At 39.0% G+C, this 18,745-nt stretch overlaps 1 protein-coding gene across 2 annotated transcripts in view; it reads right to left on the reverse strand.

Moving 5' to 3' along the window:
* Positions 1-12,241: 12,241 nt before the first annotated feature.
* suds3 (SDS3 homolog, SIN3A corepressor complex component) overlaps positions 12,242-18,745 on the reverse strand; it is a 61,922-nt gene continuing 55,418 nt past the window's right edge. The window contains exons 6-7 of one of the 2 annotated variants that reach the window (XM_063034252.1): positions 17,628-17,712; positions 12,242-14,888 (exon numbers count right to left, since the gene is read on the reverse strand). In XM_063034252.1, coding sequence (XP_062890322.1) covers positions 14,790-14,888; positions 17,628-17,712 — 184 coding nt within the window. In that variant the 3' untranslated portion in view covers positions 12,242-14,789. The remainder of the gene's footprint in view (positions 14,889-17,627; positions 17,713-18,745) is intronic. The other variant, XM_063034251.1, reaches the window with a different exon arrangement.

Below are 18,745 nucleotides of genomic sequence, written 5' to 3' on the forward strand. Positions count from 1 at the left end.
ATTTAAAATTTCAAGATGACGACTTTTATTCATCCTTTGAAAAATGCTACAGATTTTTTTATCAATTACCCATAGCCTCTGATGAACATTCTAATTCATTTAATTTAACCAATTGGTTTTGCTACTTGTCTTCCTATGCACTACAATTTCTAAATTATTCGTACTTTCATCGTGATTCCAAACATTTCGTATTTCCAAACAGTTCAGAAGAGCCAGAACAAGTTTTTTCTTGATACAAGAAGAAACTTGATATCCTTGAAATCATATTCAAGACCAATTAATAGTGCCTCCAATGGAGAAGAGTTTCTCCCCCCCCCCCCACCCCAGATAACAATATTCTGTTTAAGCAATATACAAAATGCTGGAGGAACTCAACAGGCCAGGCAGCATCTATGGAAAAGAGTAAAGAGTCGACGTTTCAGGCTGAGATCCTTCATCAGGACTGGAAAAATAGATGAGAGGTCAGAATTAGAAGGGGAGGGGAGGGGAGGAAGAAGTACAAGGTAGCAGGTGATAATTGAAATCAGGAGCGGGAACAGGTAAAGTGAAGAGCTGGGAAGTCGATTGGTGAAAGAGATAAAGGGCTAGAGGAGGAGAACTCTGATAGAAGACAGAGGGCCATGGAAGAAAGGGAAGAGGGAGGAGCACCAGAGGGAGGTGATGGGCAGGTAAGGAGATAAGGTGAGAGAGGGAAATGGGAACAGAGAATGGTGAAGGAGAGGGGGAAGGGCAACTACTGGAAGCTCAAGAAATCTGCGTTCATACCATCAGGTTGGAGGCTACTCAGACAGAATATAGAGTGTTGCTCCTCCAATCTGAGTGTGGCCTCATCGTAACAGTAGAGGAGGCCATAGACTGGCATGTCAGAAGGGGAATGGGAAGTAGGATTGAAATTGGTGGCCACCGGGAGATTACACTTCTTCTGGGGGACGTAGTGTAGGTGCTCACCATCGTGGTCATTCCATTTAATGCTATTATGAGTTTCAAGTAAGATGATTACAATTTTTTATGGATATATATGGCCGAGACATCTTTTCTCAAAAAGATGCTCTTTTAATTAATTTTTAAAATGTTGGAATTCTGGAAAAACAGAATTAATCTTATAGCTTAAAAATACAAGCGCAGGGTAAAAACATCTTTCTTGAAAGTATATCAAGTCTGATAAAATACATGATTTCAAAACCCACACTTTTGCTGCCATACATTGTTAACATAAGTACGAGAGAATTACAAGTTTAAAACAGCAGAGTAATTTTGTAATCAAACTTACTCTCATTATTTAAAAAAATTGTAGGGCATTCATCCTGAGATCATGAGAAGTGAAACCATGCAGAACAACTTAATGATCACAAGTAATTTGAATACAAAAACAACTTTAATAGCAACATTTTTTCCATGATCTGCAATGCAAAAACAGCATGCTGCTATTTTCACATTATAATTAGCTCAATCAGTAAAGTGGCATCTTTTCAAACACTAAAAAAATGAATGAATACTATTAATAATCAGGGCTAATTTCATTCTGAAGTGTCAGTGAACAGAGATACTTGCAGATTTGCGGAAAAGTTACTTAGGTTCTCTTTGAAAGGATGAACCATATTCTGATAAAATACAGAACATCTCAATTCAATCTTACTCTGCCAAATGAAGTCAAAGTGGATTGCCCAAGCACACTTCTGTAAAGAATGTACATACTTTGGGTTGAGATCATAATAATAAATGACATAAGAAATAATTACTTGATTAATACAAGCATGGTCTAACTCAAAGAACTAGCCAAATATTTTAAATGGCTTTGAATATTAATAATACATTTAATTAACATCACATGTATATTACACTTCTTTAATCTAACTATGCTTGTATATGTTTAAACAAAAGGCATACCAGTGTATCACAATTTTACATTTGCTTATCCAGTAATTACATCACACACTAACCACAGGTTAGATCTCTATTTTCCTCTCCAAACCACTGGGACTGAAAGAGTCAAACTTGCTTCACAAATAAAATTACTGAGATTACCTTTGACATACTGTAAATATTACAAAGTAAAAGATAAAAGGCTAAGATATGTTTTAAGATCAATTACTACTTCGTTCTGAGGAAAATCAAATAAATAAATATATTTACGGCAAAGTTTTAAAAACATGGTTGCGGAAAGTTAAACAGAATTGAAGACTAAAACAAACACAAGGTCACTAAAATATTTCCTAGCACATATGAGATGGAAAGGAATGTCCTTCTTAAATAATAGCTTGAATTTCCTGAATGAACAAATAATATATCTATTAAGAAATAAGGCAAAATGAAAAATATTTCATCTCTACATCCTACGGGAAGATAAAACCATATGACACTTACGTTCACAAAACCCTTTGAAGACAGACTGAGCAACAAACATAATTTCTTTTCCATTATATTTATAGATTACCACTAATCATCTGTCTGCATTTCAGCACTATTGTTGGCAACACTATTTACTAATTCAATTGGAGATTACTATAAGTCTAATTCAAAATAGGATACTTAAAATAAAGGATGCTTGGAAATAGACATTGCACCAAGGTCTATTGCCAAACATCCTTTATTTTAAGTACCTTATTTTGAATTAGACAAAGTAATCTCCAATTTAATTAGTAAATGGCGTTGCCAATAATATATTGGCAAATTAAAAATATCTTTGTCCTTTGTTACCCTAGACAATTTGTTGGTTTTTGAATTAATAGAACTAAAGACAACAAAAAGGGGGGAAATCATTTATCATGGGAAAATAATTTTTAGCCATACTCCAAAATTCTACCTGCATATATTTGGCAAGCTTTGATAAATTAATTATGCGGTGGAAAATGTTATGTTCAATCCTAGTAGTAATATACTCGGCAGACAGCAACCAGCGCGAGCGGTCATTTGTTGGGGACATGGCGCAAGGTTCAAAAAGAACTCAGGTAATTTTGGCTTTCTTCTCAGTGAGAAGAATTCAGTGCGGAAAAAGAAAATAAAAAGTAAGGAGGTGTAAGTGGAGTGGCCATTGTGTCTTTGGCACTTTGGCTCAATAGACTTAGGTGAGAACAGGCTTACGCGAGCACAAACAGAGGGCTCGCCTAAGCCCGTAAGTAAGAAAGTTTCAACGAAGTTTTTTTTTCCCTGCTACTAATAACTAGAACTCTGAGAATGGATCCAAAGGTAGCATTCCTTGTGTGAAATTTGGGAGACTTGCACGAAGTACACCAAACTGCAGTTGCTTAAAGACCACGTTAAGGAACTGGAGCTGCAGCTCAATGACTTTTGGCTCATATGGGAGGAGGAGGTGGTGACAGACAGAAGCTACAGTCTATCAATTTAGAGTGACTACCTCCAAATTGCAGGAGGTAAGTCCCTGCATGGCTGTCAAGAGAGGGAAAGATAATAGACCGCCACTGCAGAGTACCCTGTAGCCATTCCCCTCAATAATAAATATACCGCTTTGAATACTTTTGCAGGGGACGCTGCAGCAACCAGGTCTTTGGCACTGAGACTGACTCTGTAGGTCAGAAGTGAAGGGGAGAGAAGAGGAGAGCAGTAATGATAAGGGATTCCGTAATTAGAAGAGCAGAAAGCAGATTCTGTGGACATGAAAGAGACACCCAGATGGTACATTGCCTCCCAGGTGCCAGAGTCAGAGATGTCTCAGACTGGGTTCTCGGCATTCTAAAGGGGAAGGGTGCACAGCCAGAAGTTGTGGTCCTACCAACAACATAGGTAGGAAAATGGAGGAGGTACTGAAGAGAGAATATACAGGGAGTTCAGCAGAAAGCTGAAAAGCAGGACCTCCAGGGTAGTAAATCCTGGATTGCTGCCTCTGCCACATGCTAGTAAGGGTAAGAATAGGATAATTTGGCAGATGAACGCGTGGCTGAAGAATTGATGCAGGGGCACGGCTTTAGATTTTTGGATCATTGGGATTTCTTCAGGGGAAAGTATGACCTGTACAAAAATGACAAGTCACACCTGTACTGGAGGGGGACAAATAAACGTGAGCAGCCTTGCTAGAGCTATTGGGGAGGAATTAAACTAATTTGGCAGGAGGATGGGAACAGAAGTGATAGGGCTGAGGAATGAGCAGCTGATATACAAGTAGATACAGTGTGCAGCGAGACTGAGAGGAAGGAACAGCAGTGATAGAGCAACGTTGCAGTCAGTGGAATAAGTTAAGCTGTAATAGGGGGCCAAAATCAAAAAGGGTGATGAATGCAGGACTGAAGCTGTTATATTTGAATGCACACAGTGTACAGAATAAAGTTCATGACCTTGTCCTGCAGTTAGAGATTGGCAAGCATGTTACTGTGGACATCTCCAAGTTGTGGCTGAGAGAAGAACATACTTGGGAGCTTAAGATTCAAGGATACACATTGTATTGAAAGAACAGGCAGGTAGGCAGAGGAGGTGAGGTGACTCATTTGGTAAAAGATTTAATCAAATTGTTAGAAAGAGGCAACATAGGATCAGAAGACGTAGAATTCTGGTGGGTAGAGTTAAGAAAATGCAAGGGTAAAAAAAAACCCTGATGGGAGTTATGAGGCAGGATGTGGGCTGCAATTTACAACAGGAGATAGAAAAGGCATGTAAAAAGGACAATGCTACGATAATCATGGGGGATTTCAATACGTAGGTAAATTGGGACAATCAGGTTGGTGCTGGATCCTAAGACAGGGAATTCAAAAAATGTATATGAGATGGTTTTTTAGAGCAGCTTGTGATGAGTCCACTGGGGTTTCACTGGCTTCTGGACTGGGTGTTATGCAATGGCCAAGATTTGATTAGGAGGATTAAGGTGAAGGAACCCTGAGGAGGCAGTGATCATATTATGGAATTCACCCTGCATTTTGAGAAGGAGAAACTAAGATCAAATGTACCAGTATTCAGTGGAGTAAAGGGAATTACAGAGGCATGAGAGAGGAGCTGACCGAAGTTGATCAAAAGAAAACACGAACAGGGATGGCTGCAGAACAGCGATGGCTGGTGTTACTGGGGGAAATTCAGAAAGTGCAGGAGAGATACATCCCAAAGATGAAGTTGTTGTATAAAGGGAGGATGAGGAAACTGTGGCTGACAAGGTAAGCCAAAGACAGCATAAAATCAAAAGAAAGGGCATATAATATAGCAAAAAAAAGTGGGAAGGTAGAGGATCGGGAAGCTTTTAAAAACCAACAGATGCCAACTAAAAAGCCATAAGAGAGAAAAGATGAAACATGAAGGTAAGCTAGCCAATATAAATGAGGATGTGTTATTTCAGATATGTAAGGAGTAAAAGTAAAAGAGAGATGAGAGTGGATACTGGACCACTAGAAAATGACGGTATTGAGGTAGTAATTGGGGAGAAAGAAATGATGGATGAACTTAAGTATTTTGCATTAGTCTTCACTGTGGAAGACACCATCAGAAGGCCGGAGATGTGAGAGTGTCAGGGGGCAGAGGGGTATCATTGCTATTACTAAGGAGAAGGTGCTTGGGAAGCTGTAAACTCTGAAGGTGCGTAAGTCACTTGGACCAGATGGACTACATCTCAGAGTTTTGAAAGAAGAAGTAGCTGAAGAGATTGTGAAAGCATTAGGAATGATCTTCCAAAAATCACTAGATTCTGTAATGGTTCCTGAGGACAGGAAAATTGCAAATGTCACTCCACTCTTCAAAAAGGGAGGGAGGCAGAAAAAAGGAAATTATAGGCCAGTTACTCCACCTTCCATGGTTGGAAAGATTTTGGTGTCTACGATTAAGGATGATGCTTTGGGGATTCTTGGAGGCACATGATAAAATAGGCCAAAGTCAGCTAAGTTTTCTGAAAAGGGAAATCCTACCTGAAAAACCTGTTGGAATGTTTTGAAGAATAACAGGCAGGACAGACAAATGAGAGTCACTGGATGTTGTTTATTTGAATTTTTAGAAGGCCTTTGACAAGGTGTTGCACATGAGGCTGTTCAACAAGAGCCCATGGTATTACAAGAAAGGTATTAGAACAGATAGAAGATTGGCCGACTAACAGGAAGCAGGGTAGTAATAAAGGGGGCTTTTTCTGTTTCGCTGTGATGACGAAGGGTGTTCAGACTCCTTTTCACTTTGTATGTCAATGATTTGGATGAAGGAGTTGATGGCTTTGCGAGCGGTCACAGTGGCCTGACTCTGCTCCCAGGTCTTATAAAATATCAAAATCATTACTGATAACATATGCACTAAACATTACCCCAATGAAAATGGAACATTATTAAACTGAACAAAGCACAATAGCCTAATGCCCAAAGCAGTACACCATCTCTGAAAACATTAACTATTTCATCCCTCTACAGTTACCTTTTTTTTAAAAAAAGTATTTATCCACCTCCATTTTACCTACTTAAAACTCAGGGGCAATGTTCAGTACAAAAGTACACAAACATTTCACGTTTCTTTTAAATTCATAAATTTGTTCATACCATTTAGACTTTTAATGACCAGATGAAAAAAATCTTCCCACTTATTTCACCAAACCCTTCATAATTTTGTACACCTTCTCTTACCCTTCTCTGCTAAAAATAAAAGAGCTCTAGTTTCACAGGATTTTAAGATTCCCACCCATTCATTTTCACTAGTAAATTTGGAAGTATTACAAAGTAATTTGAACAAAGTGAAGTTATGTTGACATTGAGTATGGATTGTTCATCATTTTGCATATTTTATCTGTCCAATAACAGGCAGCACTCACCATTCTGAAATTCCAATTATGCAAGTAAAAGAAACATAAACCTGCACTTATTTAGCAATTTTAACATTGGAACTGCTCAGATGCACTTCATGAGCATAATCAACCAATAAAATTAACCTAAAGGACATAGTCGGACTGTTAACTAAGAACTTGGTTAAAGCAATCAATTTCAGAAGAACTTTAAAGATGAGTGATAGGTTTTAAGAAGGAAATTCTGAATTTAAAGCATAAATATTTGAATGCATCCTGTAGAATGGTGATAGTGTGGAGATTAATCAGAGGCTTTTATTGGGAAAATATTGTGTTCTTGACGGATAGGAAGTGGTCAGGAAGGGATGGGGTTAAAAGAGGACGTGGGCAGCCAATGAGGTCACTGAGGGGTTTTGAACATTGATGGAAACATAAGAAATACCCAAGTTGCAATTGCCAAGGGTTCACTGAATCAGAATAGCAAAATCCCACCGAGTTTTAAATTTTAGTGGAGTTGTTTTTGATGACACCTATTATTGCACCAAGAAAGAAAAAAAAATACTGCTACCAACAGGCTGGTAATGAAAATCATTCATACTCTTGAGATAGATAACCAGTCCCAGTAAATCACAGGAGACCAGCAGTCAAACAAATAAATATCTGGTGTATTTACTAATCATGCTCTGGGATTGATGGTGAGTGTAATAAATTAAAGATTCAAAAGGTTCTAAGGCTCATTTATTATCAAAGCATACAACTTGAAATTCTTCTTCTCTAGGTAGCTATGAAACCAAGAAAGAAAGGCAACATAATCATCAATCCCTAAAATCCCTCCTCCTCTCCCCCCCCCCGCCACAAAAAAAAAAAATGGAACAGGAACATTGAACTCTAAATCCCTTCTCCCACACAAAAAAGTGAACAAAATGGAACAGGCATATCCAACTCCTCCCCCAAATCCCTCCTCTGGCACAAAAAGCAAACCGAGACAGAACCGGCACATCAACCCCCAAATCCTTCCTCGCACACAAAAAAAAACAAAAAGGAACATCAACCCCCAAATCCCCCTCCTTGCACAAAAAAAAACAAGATTGGGCAAAAAAAACACATTATAAAAAACTATGACTGAAAACAGTCTACAGTCCAAGTCCACAACAGAAACGCAGAAACTCTGAGGAACACCCTCCAGCCCAGTGGCAGACCTTTCCTTCTCAGTAGCAGTGATCAAAAGACAGGTAGCTGACACTCACTCTCTGCACCCACCTCAATGACTCTTCCCTCGTTGTTTTAATCAGAGAAATGGAGTCGAGTGACAGCTTGTGCCCCATCCCACGTGCTTCTCGTCATGAAGTTCCCGCATGCTGTCTGTCTCCCAGAATGCTCTTGGAGACTGCAGAGAGCTGGAACACCCAATATCCAAGCTTCCGCATTCACCTTGATGTTTCAATCTCCCTCATCCCTTTATCGACGAACAATGGAAGATTTAATTGGTAAAATGAAGTCGAACATCGGTTCGCAGCCTACCCACCATGAGGTTCCCGCATGCTGCCTCTGCCTCCAGAGCACTGGAACACCCAAACAATCTCCAAACAGCAAATCACAGGCTCCAACAGATCCAGAATCACATTGAAAACGAAAAATAAAATAAAAGACATAAAAGGAGTGGAATATATAATTTCATGATCTGGCAAGGAGATGTCAACCAAAGGAGCATTGCACACAGGCAGCAACTTGACTGGAAAAAGTCATGGGTAAATACTTAATTTCTAGATTACAAATTATTGTAATAAAAGATCATGGTGAAATTGTACTACAAGCCAGGATTGCTACTATATGACATGTAGAAGATCACAATAGAAGAGATAACATGTCCTAGTTCAGGGTGTTGGGGAGAAGTACAAAACATTGTAGTTACCTGTTAACTCAACTACAAACATGGATCAGTGGCTGCATTCTTGCCCAAGAGTCATACATTTATAAATTATTTGCTTTTGAGGAGGCCTATTGTCCTGACCGAGAATTATCCCTGAACCATTATCCTGTAGCATAGCAATCATCACATTCATCTTCGCAAAGAAAATCTTCATTTTAATCTCAGGCAAGAACATGAAACGAAACAGATCAGGCAAGAAAATATCTGCAGGGCAGGCAGCAACTGCAAAAACAGGATCAGTTTTCGCAGGTCTTCATCTATTTTGACAGAGTTGCAAAACCACAAAGTTGACACAGCAATTAGTGCTGCTGCCACACAGCTCTAACAATCCAAAGCCAATTCACACAAATGGTGTCCATGTGAATCTGGCATGATCTCTTTATGACAACTTAGGTTTGTCCCCTCAAGTACTCCAGCTCCCCTTCCCATTTCGTAAGCACTGTTAGTAGGTTAATTAGCCATTGCAAATCACCATAAGTATGGGTGGGTGGCACACTCAGAATGATTTACAATAGCCAGTTAAAGGTGAAGAGAATAGTTTACAAGGAAATAAATGAGGGAATGGAATGGATGGAATGCTCAAAGACTCAAGTTAAATAGCCTCACGACATTTTGGGAAAAGGCAAGCTCCATTTGTCATTATCATTTCAAAGCATACAGTACCTATAAAAATTAATCACCACTCCACCCCCCCCCCCACCGGAAGTTATCATGTTTTATTGTCTTACAACATTGAATCACAGTGGATTTAATTTGCATAAGTATTCACTCCACCCACACACCTTTTAATAGGACACACCAAATCATCACTGGTGCAGCCAATTGGTTTTAGAAGTCACAAAGTTAGTTAAATAGAGATCTATTTTTGGAGACCTGTGTGCAGTCAAAGTGTTTCAATTGAATGTAGTAAAAATACACCTGTATCTGGAAGGTCGAACTGCTAGTGAGTCAGTATCCTGGCAAAAACTACACCATGAAGACAAAAGAACACTCCAAGCAACTTCACGAAAAAGTTATTGAAAAACACAAGTCAGGAGCTGGATACAAGAAAATTTCCAAGTGACTGACTGACTGAGTACAATCAAGTCATTCATCAAGAAATGAAGATTATGGCACAGCTGTAAATCTCCCTTGACCACGCCGTCCTCAAAAACTGAGTGGCCATGCAAAAAAAGGGACTAGTGAGGGAGGCCATCAAGAGACCCATGATGATTCTGGAGGAGTTACAAGTTTCAGTGGCTGAGATTGGAGAGACTGTGCATATAACTGTTACTTCATCTGTCACAGCTTTAAGGCAGACTCTGAAATCAGCTAGAAGAAGATTCTATGATCTGATGAAACCAAAATTGAGATTTATGGCCATCAGACTAAACACTATGTTTGGCATAAGCCAAACACCATACATCATCAAAAACACACCATCCCTACCGTGAAGCATGATGGTGTCTGCATCATGCTGTGGGGATGCTTCACTGCAGCAGGTCCTGAAAGGCAGAGGGTAAAATAAGTGCAGCAAAATACAGGGAAATCCTGGAGGAAAACCTGATGCAGTTTGCAAGGGAACTGCGACTTGGGAGAAGATTTGTTCTCCAGCAAGGTAATGACTCTAAGCATAAAGCCAAAGCTACACAGAAAGGGCTTAAAAACAACAAAGTTAATATCCTTGAGTGACCAAGTCAGAGACCAGATCTCAATCCAGTTGAGAATTTGTGGCTGGATTTGAAAAGGGCTGTTCACTCATGATCCCCATGCAATCTGCAGAGACCTATCCACACAGACTCAGGGCTGTAATTGCTGCCAAAAGGTGCATCTACTAAATGCTGACTTGAAGGCGGTGAGTAAATATGCAATCAATTATTTTGAGTTTAATAAATGGAATAAATTTAGACTTTGACACGAAAGTGTCTTTTCTGTTGATCAGTGTCAAAAAAGCCAAATTAAATCCACTGTAATTCAATGTTGTAAAACAATAAAACATGAAAACTTCCAAGGAGAGGTAAATACTTTTTTAGGCACTGTAAATAGCTTCACAACATTTTAGGAAAGGGATGTTACTTAATGCAAGCTCCATTTTTCATTATCATTTCAAAGCATATGTTCACAGCACGGAAGACAATGCTCTACTATGCCTAAAACCCAGCTAATACGCCCACACAGTTAATACTGTATTGTTAGGTGTACAAAAGAAATATAAATGGCAACTTTCTATACATTGTGTAATCTCTGAACAAGTACAAGCAATTATTTTAATTTTCTCCATCTAGATAGCATGCATTATTTCTTATTCATTTGCAAGATACTCTTGCAGAGAAAGAAAAAATGTTGTATTAAGAATTACTTTGTATTGTGAGAGAAGATACTTTAAACCTTCACCTGAAAAGTATTCAACAACGACATTAAGCTGTGACAAAGACATCTTTAAAACTTGGTGTCATGTTTAATGTACCATTTCAGTTAATAAACAGATTTACTTGCTTTTATTTCACTATCATAATTAAAGAATAATACAATGCAAAAAACTTACTTCAATGGGAAAAAATCTGAACTTCTTTCAAATAGAAAAGGAAATGGTAGTCTTGATTGCATGTTGATGTTGCATGATATTCATTAGAAACCAAGTTTGCATCTCAAAAGATCATGAGGGGCAAATACATACAGTAACGTTTGCCTTTACATAGTTGTTGGAGGTAAAATCCAAAAGCATATTTAAAAATATAATGCTGCCATATTATTTAAACACTTAGTAACAAAACCATCCCTAAACAATTGAGTTCTAAAAGTTTGAGAAGAGTAGAGAACAATGTTCCCTCTAATTAGTTTGTCACCGAAGACACTCGAAAACTAAAGATGTACAGTGAAGAGCATTCTGATAGGCTGCATCATACCACTATCTGGTATGGGGGGAGGGGAGGGGGGTGGGCGGGAGCTACTGCACCAGATTGAAAGCAGCTCGGAATCAGATTTATTATCATCAGCATGTGTCGCAAAATTTATTAATTTAGCAGCAATAGTTCAATGTAGAAGAACAAAAAAATAAGTAAATCGATTACAGTATACATATATTGAATGGATTAAAAATTGTGCAAAAAACAGAAGTAGTATTTATTAAAAGGTGAGATAGTGTTCACAGGTTCAATGTCCTTTTAGGAATCAGATGGCAGAGGGGAAGAAGCTGTTCCTGAATTGCTGAGTGTGTGCCTTCCGGTTTCTGTACCTCCTACCTGATGGTAACAGTGAGAAAAGGGCATGCCCTAGGTGCAGGAGGTCCTTAATGATGGACGCTGCCTTTAAGAGACACCGCTCCTTGAAGACGTCCTCGGTACTTTGTAGGCTAGTACCCAAGATGGAGCCAACTAAATTTACAACTCTCTGCAGCTTTTTTCAGTCCCCCCCCCCCCCCACCCAATACCGGACAGTAATGCAGCCTGTCAGAATGCATCACTATAGAAAGTTGTAAAATTAGTCAGCTCCATCTTGGGTACTAGCCTCCATTGTATCCAAGACATGTTGAAAGAGCAGTGTCTCAGAAAGGCAGCATTCATCGTTAAGAACATCCATCACCTTAGACATGCCCTCTTCTCATTGTTACCATCAGGAAGGAGGTACAGACAGCTGAAGGCACACACTCAGTGATCTAGGAACAGCTTCTGTTGTACTGGCATCCGATTCCAAAATGGACATTGAATCCATGAACACCACTTTCATTATTTCTGATATTTCACTATTTTTAATTTAATTTTTTAATATACATATATACTGACTGTAGTTGATTTATTTAATTCTGTTTTTCTATATTATCATGTATTGCATTGTACTGCTGCCGCTAAGTTAACAAATTTCACAACTTACGCCAGTGATATTAAACTTGATTTAAACCTAATTTGTAATGAACAGTGCGTGCAAAAATCTTGTGCTGTGCAATTTTTTGCCCAGTGGCGAACACCACGTACACACTGAATTTTTAAGCAGAAGTAAACCTGAAGCTATTCTAAGGATATTAAACTACCAAGTTCAGTTTGTTGTTCATTGTTTAAAATAAATAACTGTCAACTGTGTTGGCGCGTGGCCAAGTGGTTAAGGCGTCAGTCTAGTGAGCTGAAGGTCGCTAGTTCAAGTCTCAGCTGAGGCAGCGTGTTGTGTCCTTGAGCAAGGCACTTAACCACACATTGCTCTGCGGCAACACCAGTGCCAAGCTGTATCGGCCCTAGTGCCCTTCCTTTGGACAACATCAGTGGCGTGGAGAGGGGAGACTGCCAGTCTTCCATACAACCTTGACTAGGCCTGCGCCCTGGAAACCTTCCAAGGCGCAAATCCATGGTCTCACAAGACTAACGGATGCCTATATAAACTGTCAATAAGAACTTTGACCTCCTCTAGGTTTGATAGTTTTCACTCTCGTTCATCTGCACTCTCACAACATGCGCAGCAGGCCTCCAGCAGGTAATAAAGAATTTTTTCACCAGAGCTTTTGCACACCGCCCATATGTGATTTACTTGGTAAATGACACTTTAAAAAGTCAAGCTTCCAAATATCATTTCACCTCTTCCCACTTGTAAATTTTCCAGTAACTTTTACACAGGTAACACCAGTTTCTGTATTGTACATAAATATTTCTTGTAGCTGCACGCTCCTGACCTCATGAGCTTTTGGTGTTGCAGGTTCTACTGTTTCATTAAGCCATTCTGCTTTAAATGAACTAGCAGTTCTTTTGCACTTCACGCCCTTTGCTTCTTTGGATTTCGACACAGTGAATCAGTAATTTCGCCAATAAAAGCAGTATAAATACCTAAGTCAGTTCTAAAATCTGCAGACAAATCAATAAAAACTCCATGGTGTCAACACCTTCCACATCAGAAACTGGAAAAGGAAATGTGATTGTGTACAATCGTGAAATATAATTAACAAGCCAACGAAGTAGAGGGTGACAACCTTCTGTGCAGAACTTAAATTCTCATGCGCGAGTAGCAAAAATCTGTGCGCACACATACACTAAAAGGAAACATTAGTAGAGAAGAACATGTTTTCATGTGCACAATCTCAGTTTGAGTGTAACTTGCTTCAGGTTTTAATTGTGCAGCAATATCACCAGGTAGACTTTGAAACTCATGATTCAAAAGAAGAAAACAAAACAGAGTTTATGGCAGCCTTCTTGAAGGAGGAACAGGTCTTCAACTACAAGTCATAAATATCTGTTTCAAAAGCAATTCAAAATTTTGCCACCTAATTGAGGAAGTTGGCATCATCCAACACTTATAAACATCAATACAAAGCAGTTACTGATACCAGGGATAATTACAAAAGAAATAATTTTTTGATTTATTCCTATTTCACAAATACTGTTGCCTTCAAAGCAAAAATCTTCAAATATTTCCAAAGGTTTTCCAAGTCAGGCCAAATTACTTTGAAACAGCAGTCACTGACCATGAACATTTTTAAGATGCAGCTTTAAAAACACAGCTCTGACCTGCCAATCAAGCTGCTAACAAAGAGCTATTTGGTTCAGTTCTATTCCAATGTCATGTGTGGCAAAACTCTATTTACGGAAAATCGTCAGAATGTCATAAATAGCGATCACAATGTATGATAAATCATAATCACAGGCTACCAACATTTTCAATTTTATTTAAGGATACAGCGTACTATAAACCATGAACTTGAGTTGATTGTTCAAAGAAACAAGGTTATTTGACATACTTATAAAAACAAACAAATGCATGTTTGGCCTGCTCCCTAGAGTGAGAATGATAAAGCATTTAATACAAAATAAACAGCATGTACAAAACAGAGTCCTCTCAAAATAAAGGGTGATGTTGTTCAGGAAAAAATGTTCCAGATTGTCCGGCACTGAAGCAAACAGGTCTTCACTCTATCGTCTGGAATAAATTAAACAATCCACAAATTGGCAGGTTCCAGCCATGAAGAGTGGTCACCTCCATCTTGCAAAGATGATGAAAGCAAAGTGGAATCCGTGAAAAGGTGAATGTTATTCTTAAAAATATGTACAATCATCAAAACTCAGATGGCATTGGAAAGTGTCTTCAAATAGTGTGTTCTTCAGTCTGTCAATAAACTTGTTCGTTTTAATACAGATTTCCATATAAAAGTCATGAAAAGTTGACCTCTGAGCATAGGGAGTTAAGAAGATGTGCGCCTCCAACTTGTTAACAGTTCTAGGCAGCAGATCGCCTCCGTATAATGAAGACTCCTCTGTGCAGCTGTCCTAGATATATACGCATCTTTGTGCTATCACTTGTCTTCCTTACCCATATCTGTAAGAAACAAAAATGGATGGACTTTAAATTTACACCATTTAAACTGATACATATTAACTATTCACAGAAACCCCAAATATCTGGAATGTAAAGCTTCAAATTAGGTAGATTATTAGTACACACATTTTTTTCCTACAGGTCCCTGGAAGAAGTGTATAGATAATAACAATTATTAACTGGCATTTTGTTCAAATACAGTGGAAGTTTCTCTTCACTCATAATCACCTACTTTTGTGCTTTCAAGGAAAGTTAAATTTTCATCAATATTTGGGATTGTGTGACAGATGAGACAGTCCAGAATGCGGGATGCTGCTTGTTTTAGGGTATAATGTAATCACTGATTGCAAATGCCACAATTTGATCACACAGGTACCAGATGAACACATCTTGCAACATTCAATGTTGAACAGATCTTGCAAAATCCAATGTGTTCAATGAAATTAAATGTGCAGGAGGCAACGGCCAATACTTTCCCTGGCATTTGGTACAAGCAAGCAGCAATAGACTTCTCTCCTTATTCCATCCCACAGAGCAATTGCCTATTGTTTAGAATTAAATCAACTGCTGCTGAAAGCTCAAAATTCACCACTGGCCAGCACCAGGGGAGAACTATGGAAAATTATATACCCAATAAAGCATTTTTTCTCAAATCAGTCTGCTTTAAATCTGTAATCAATCTGATTTTTCTTAGTAGCAAGTGGAACTCTCTACCTCATTTTCAAATACTGCCATTACATTGTTGTCTGTACTCACCTGAGATAAAGCTCTCTTCTAAATGGCCGCAATGCCCAATTCCAGGCTAAATTATTTCTGTGTTCTATTTTTGTTTTGAGTCTCCCCACACACAATTCAAGAATTTTAAAAATTCTTAACAAGGACTGGCACATTAAAGTGAAATGGACACTACATAGGGATCTTCTGTGCACAGTTGTCCACAATTTCATTTCACTTCAATGGGCTGGTAAGCTTGGAAGCAGCAGATTTTGCCAATTACATTAAATAACATACTACTGCTCAAAAACTGCTTTGAAATGTACTTAACCCATCTCAGAATGTGTTTCTGTCTTCAATGTAATCGGCAATGATGTCATTACAATGTTTTGGTGGCAAAAATAGGAAAACAGATTATTATCTGAATGGTGGCCGATTAGGAAAAGGGGAGGTGCAACGAGACCTGGGTGTCATTATACACCAGTCATTGAAAGTGGGCATGCAGGTACAGCAGGCGGTGAAAAAGGCGAACGGTATGCTGGCATTTATAGCGAGAGGATTTGAGTACAGGAGCAGGGAGGTACTACTGCAGTTGTACAAGGCCTTGGTGAGACCACACCTGGAGTATTGTGTGCAGTTTTGGTCCCCTAATCTGAGGAAAGACATCTTTGCCATAGAGGGAGTACAAAGAAGGTTCACCAGATTGATTCCTGGGATGGCAGGTCTTTCATATGAAGAAAGACTGGATGAACTGGGCTTGTACTCGTTGGAATTTAGAAGATTGAGGGGGGATCTGATTGAAACGTATAAGATCCTAAAGGGATTGGACAGGCTAGATGCGGGAAGATTGTTCCCGATGTTGGGGAGGTCTAGAACGAGGGGTCACAGTTTGAGGATAGAGGGGAAGCCTTTTAGGACCGAGGTTAGGAAAAACTTCTTCACACAGAGAGTGGTGAATCTGTGGAATTCTCTGCCACAGCAAACTGTTGAGGCCAGTTCATTAGCTATGTTTAAAAGGAAGTTAGATATGGCCCTTGTGGCTACAGGGGTCAGGGGGTATGGAGGGAAGGCTGGGTTCTGAGTTGGATGATCAGCCATGATCATAATAAATGGTGGTGCAGGCTCGAAGGGCCGAATGGCCTACTCCTGCACCTATTTTCTATGTTTCTATGTTAAAACAGGAATTCAGAAAAACCCGTTGTGCTGGATACCAGAAGTTTTAAGATACGTTTTTGAACTAAACAGTGGTGAAATTAAACTGTGACTGCATGCAAATCAGATGCAATGCAAATGCAAGTCAAATACATTATATAAGAAAGGAACAAAGAAATAATTTTTGCTTTTTTAACTTGATATTCTAAGCTGCTTCCAAATTCCTTATTATTAAATGTTGAAAAAGGGCACAATTTTAAATAACACAAAACGAACATGAACTATACATAAGACCAGAAAAAAAATTGATTGATAATAATTATAATCTTAAAAGAAGATTTTGATACATGGATTTTGTTACAAAGGAAATTCTTAATGCCACAGGCCCCACGATAGAGTAGCAGTTAGCGCAACGCTATCACAGCTCGGGGTGTCGGAGTTCAGAGTTCAGTCCCAGTGTCTTCTGTCAGGAGTCTCTGGAATGCACGGGTTTTCTCGAGGTGCTCCGCTTTTCCTCCCACAGTCCAAAAACATACCGGGTAGGTTAATTGGCTATTGTGAAGTGTTCTGTGATTTGGTTAGGGTTAAAATCAGGGTTGTCAGGGGTTGCTGGAGGGCACAACTCAAAGGGTTAGAAGAACCTACTCAGTGCTGTATCTCCAAAAAAAAATTGTTAATAAACCTTGATATTAAAGCTGCCCAAGTGCACAAATTTAATAATCTAGCATCTTGCCCCATCAACCATTTTACCCTATACCAGGTTAAGCTTGAAGTAAAAGAAACCAAAATTAATTTAACAATCAGGAAGCTTGTGCATCAATGCACACTGGTGAAAAGAAGAAATAGTACCTCAGTTAGAATAAGAAAGAGTACCTCATTTGTTCCAACTGAGCTAATTACACAGCCAATCTTCGTATTTTCCTTAGATTCCAGATAGATTGCCTGACTTTTATGATACCTAAAAGGAAAAAAAATATTTGTAACAATATCTTAAATTATTGTTTTTAAATCAAGCTTTAAAATTCAAGCCTCACCTTCAGGCCTGAGTTCTGTAACCAGACCAGCACTGCAAACTAGTACTGAGCAAGTGCTGACAGAATCCATATATAATACAGAATTGGAAAATGTACTAAAGCTTAAACTTAGTTATTAAACAACCCTAAACAATATTTTTTTACGTTCACTCACCTCATCTACACATGTAAATACAAATAGAAATACAAACTAGAATGGCAAACCCCTTTTATTCCTTTCCTTCTCCAATCTGAGCAAAATGATGAATTTATAGTTTTAAACACAAGCTCTACTACTAAAAACAGTAAAACAGTAAATAATCCAGCAAATCATAAACACAAGAGATTCTGCAGATGCTGGAAATCCAGAGCAACACGCACAAAATGCTGGAGGAACTCTGCAAGTCAAGCAGCTTCCATGGAAATGAATAAACAGTCAATGTTTCAGTCAGAGACCTTTCATCAGGACTTGAAAGGAAGGGAGAAGATGCCAGAATTAGAAGATGTGGGGGGGGGCGGGGGGGTACAAGCTAGGTGATTGATAAGTGAAGCCGGGGGTGGGGGGGGGGGTGAGGAAGGGGAAGTGAAGTAAGAAGCTGGAAGATGGTAGGTGAAAGAGAGGAAGAGGTAAAGGGCTGAAGAAGAAGCAATCTGATAGAAGAGGATGGTGGATCTTGGGAGAAAGAAGCAGAGGAAGGACAGCTGAGGAGGGTGATACGCAGGTGAGGAGAAGAGGTAAGAGGTCAGACTGGGGAACTAAAGAGGAGGTAAGAGGAGGGGAAATTTTACTGGAAGTGAGAGAGATCAATATTCATTCTGTCAAGTTGGAGGAGCAATAGGAGGCCATGTCAGAATAGGAATGGGGATTGGAATTAAAATGGTTGACTGTGGGAAATCCTGCTTTTTGCGAATGGAGCAAAATGCTTGACAAAGCAATCCCCTAATCTACGCAAATCTCACTAATGTAGGGGAGGTTGA

The sequence above is a fragment of the Mobula hypostoma genome, chromosome 27 (genome assembly GCF_963921235.1).
Source record: "Mobula hypostoma chromosome 27, sMobHyp1.1, whole genome shotgun sequence".
In the NCBI taxonomy this organism is placed as follows: Eukaryota; Metazoa; Chordata; class Chondrichthyes; order Myliobatiformes; family Myliobatidae; genus Mobula; species Mobula hypostoma.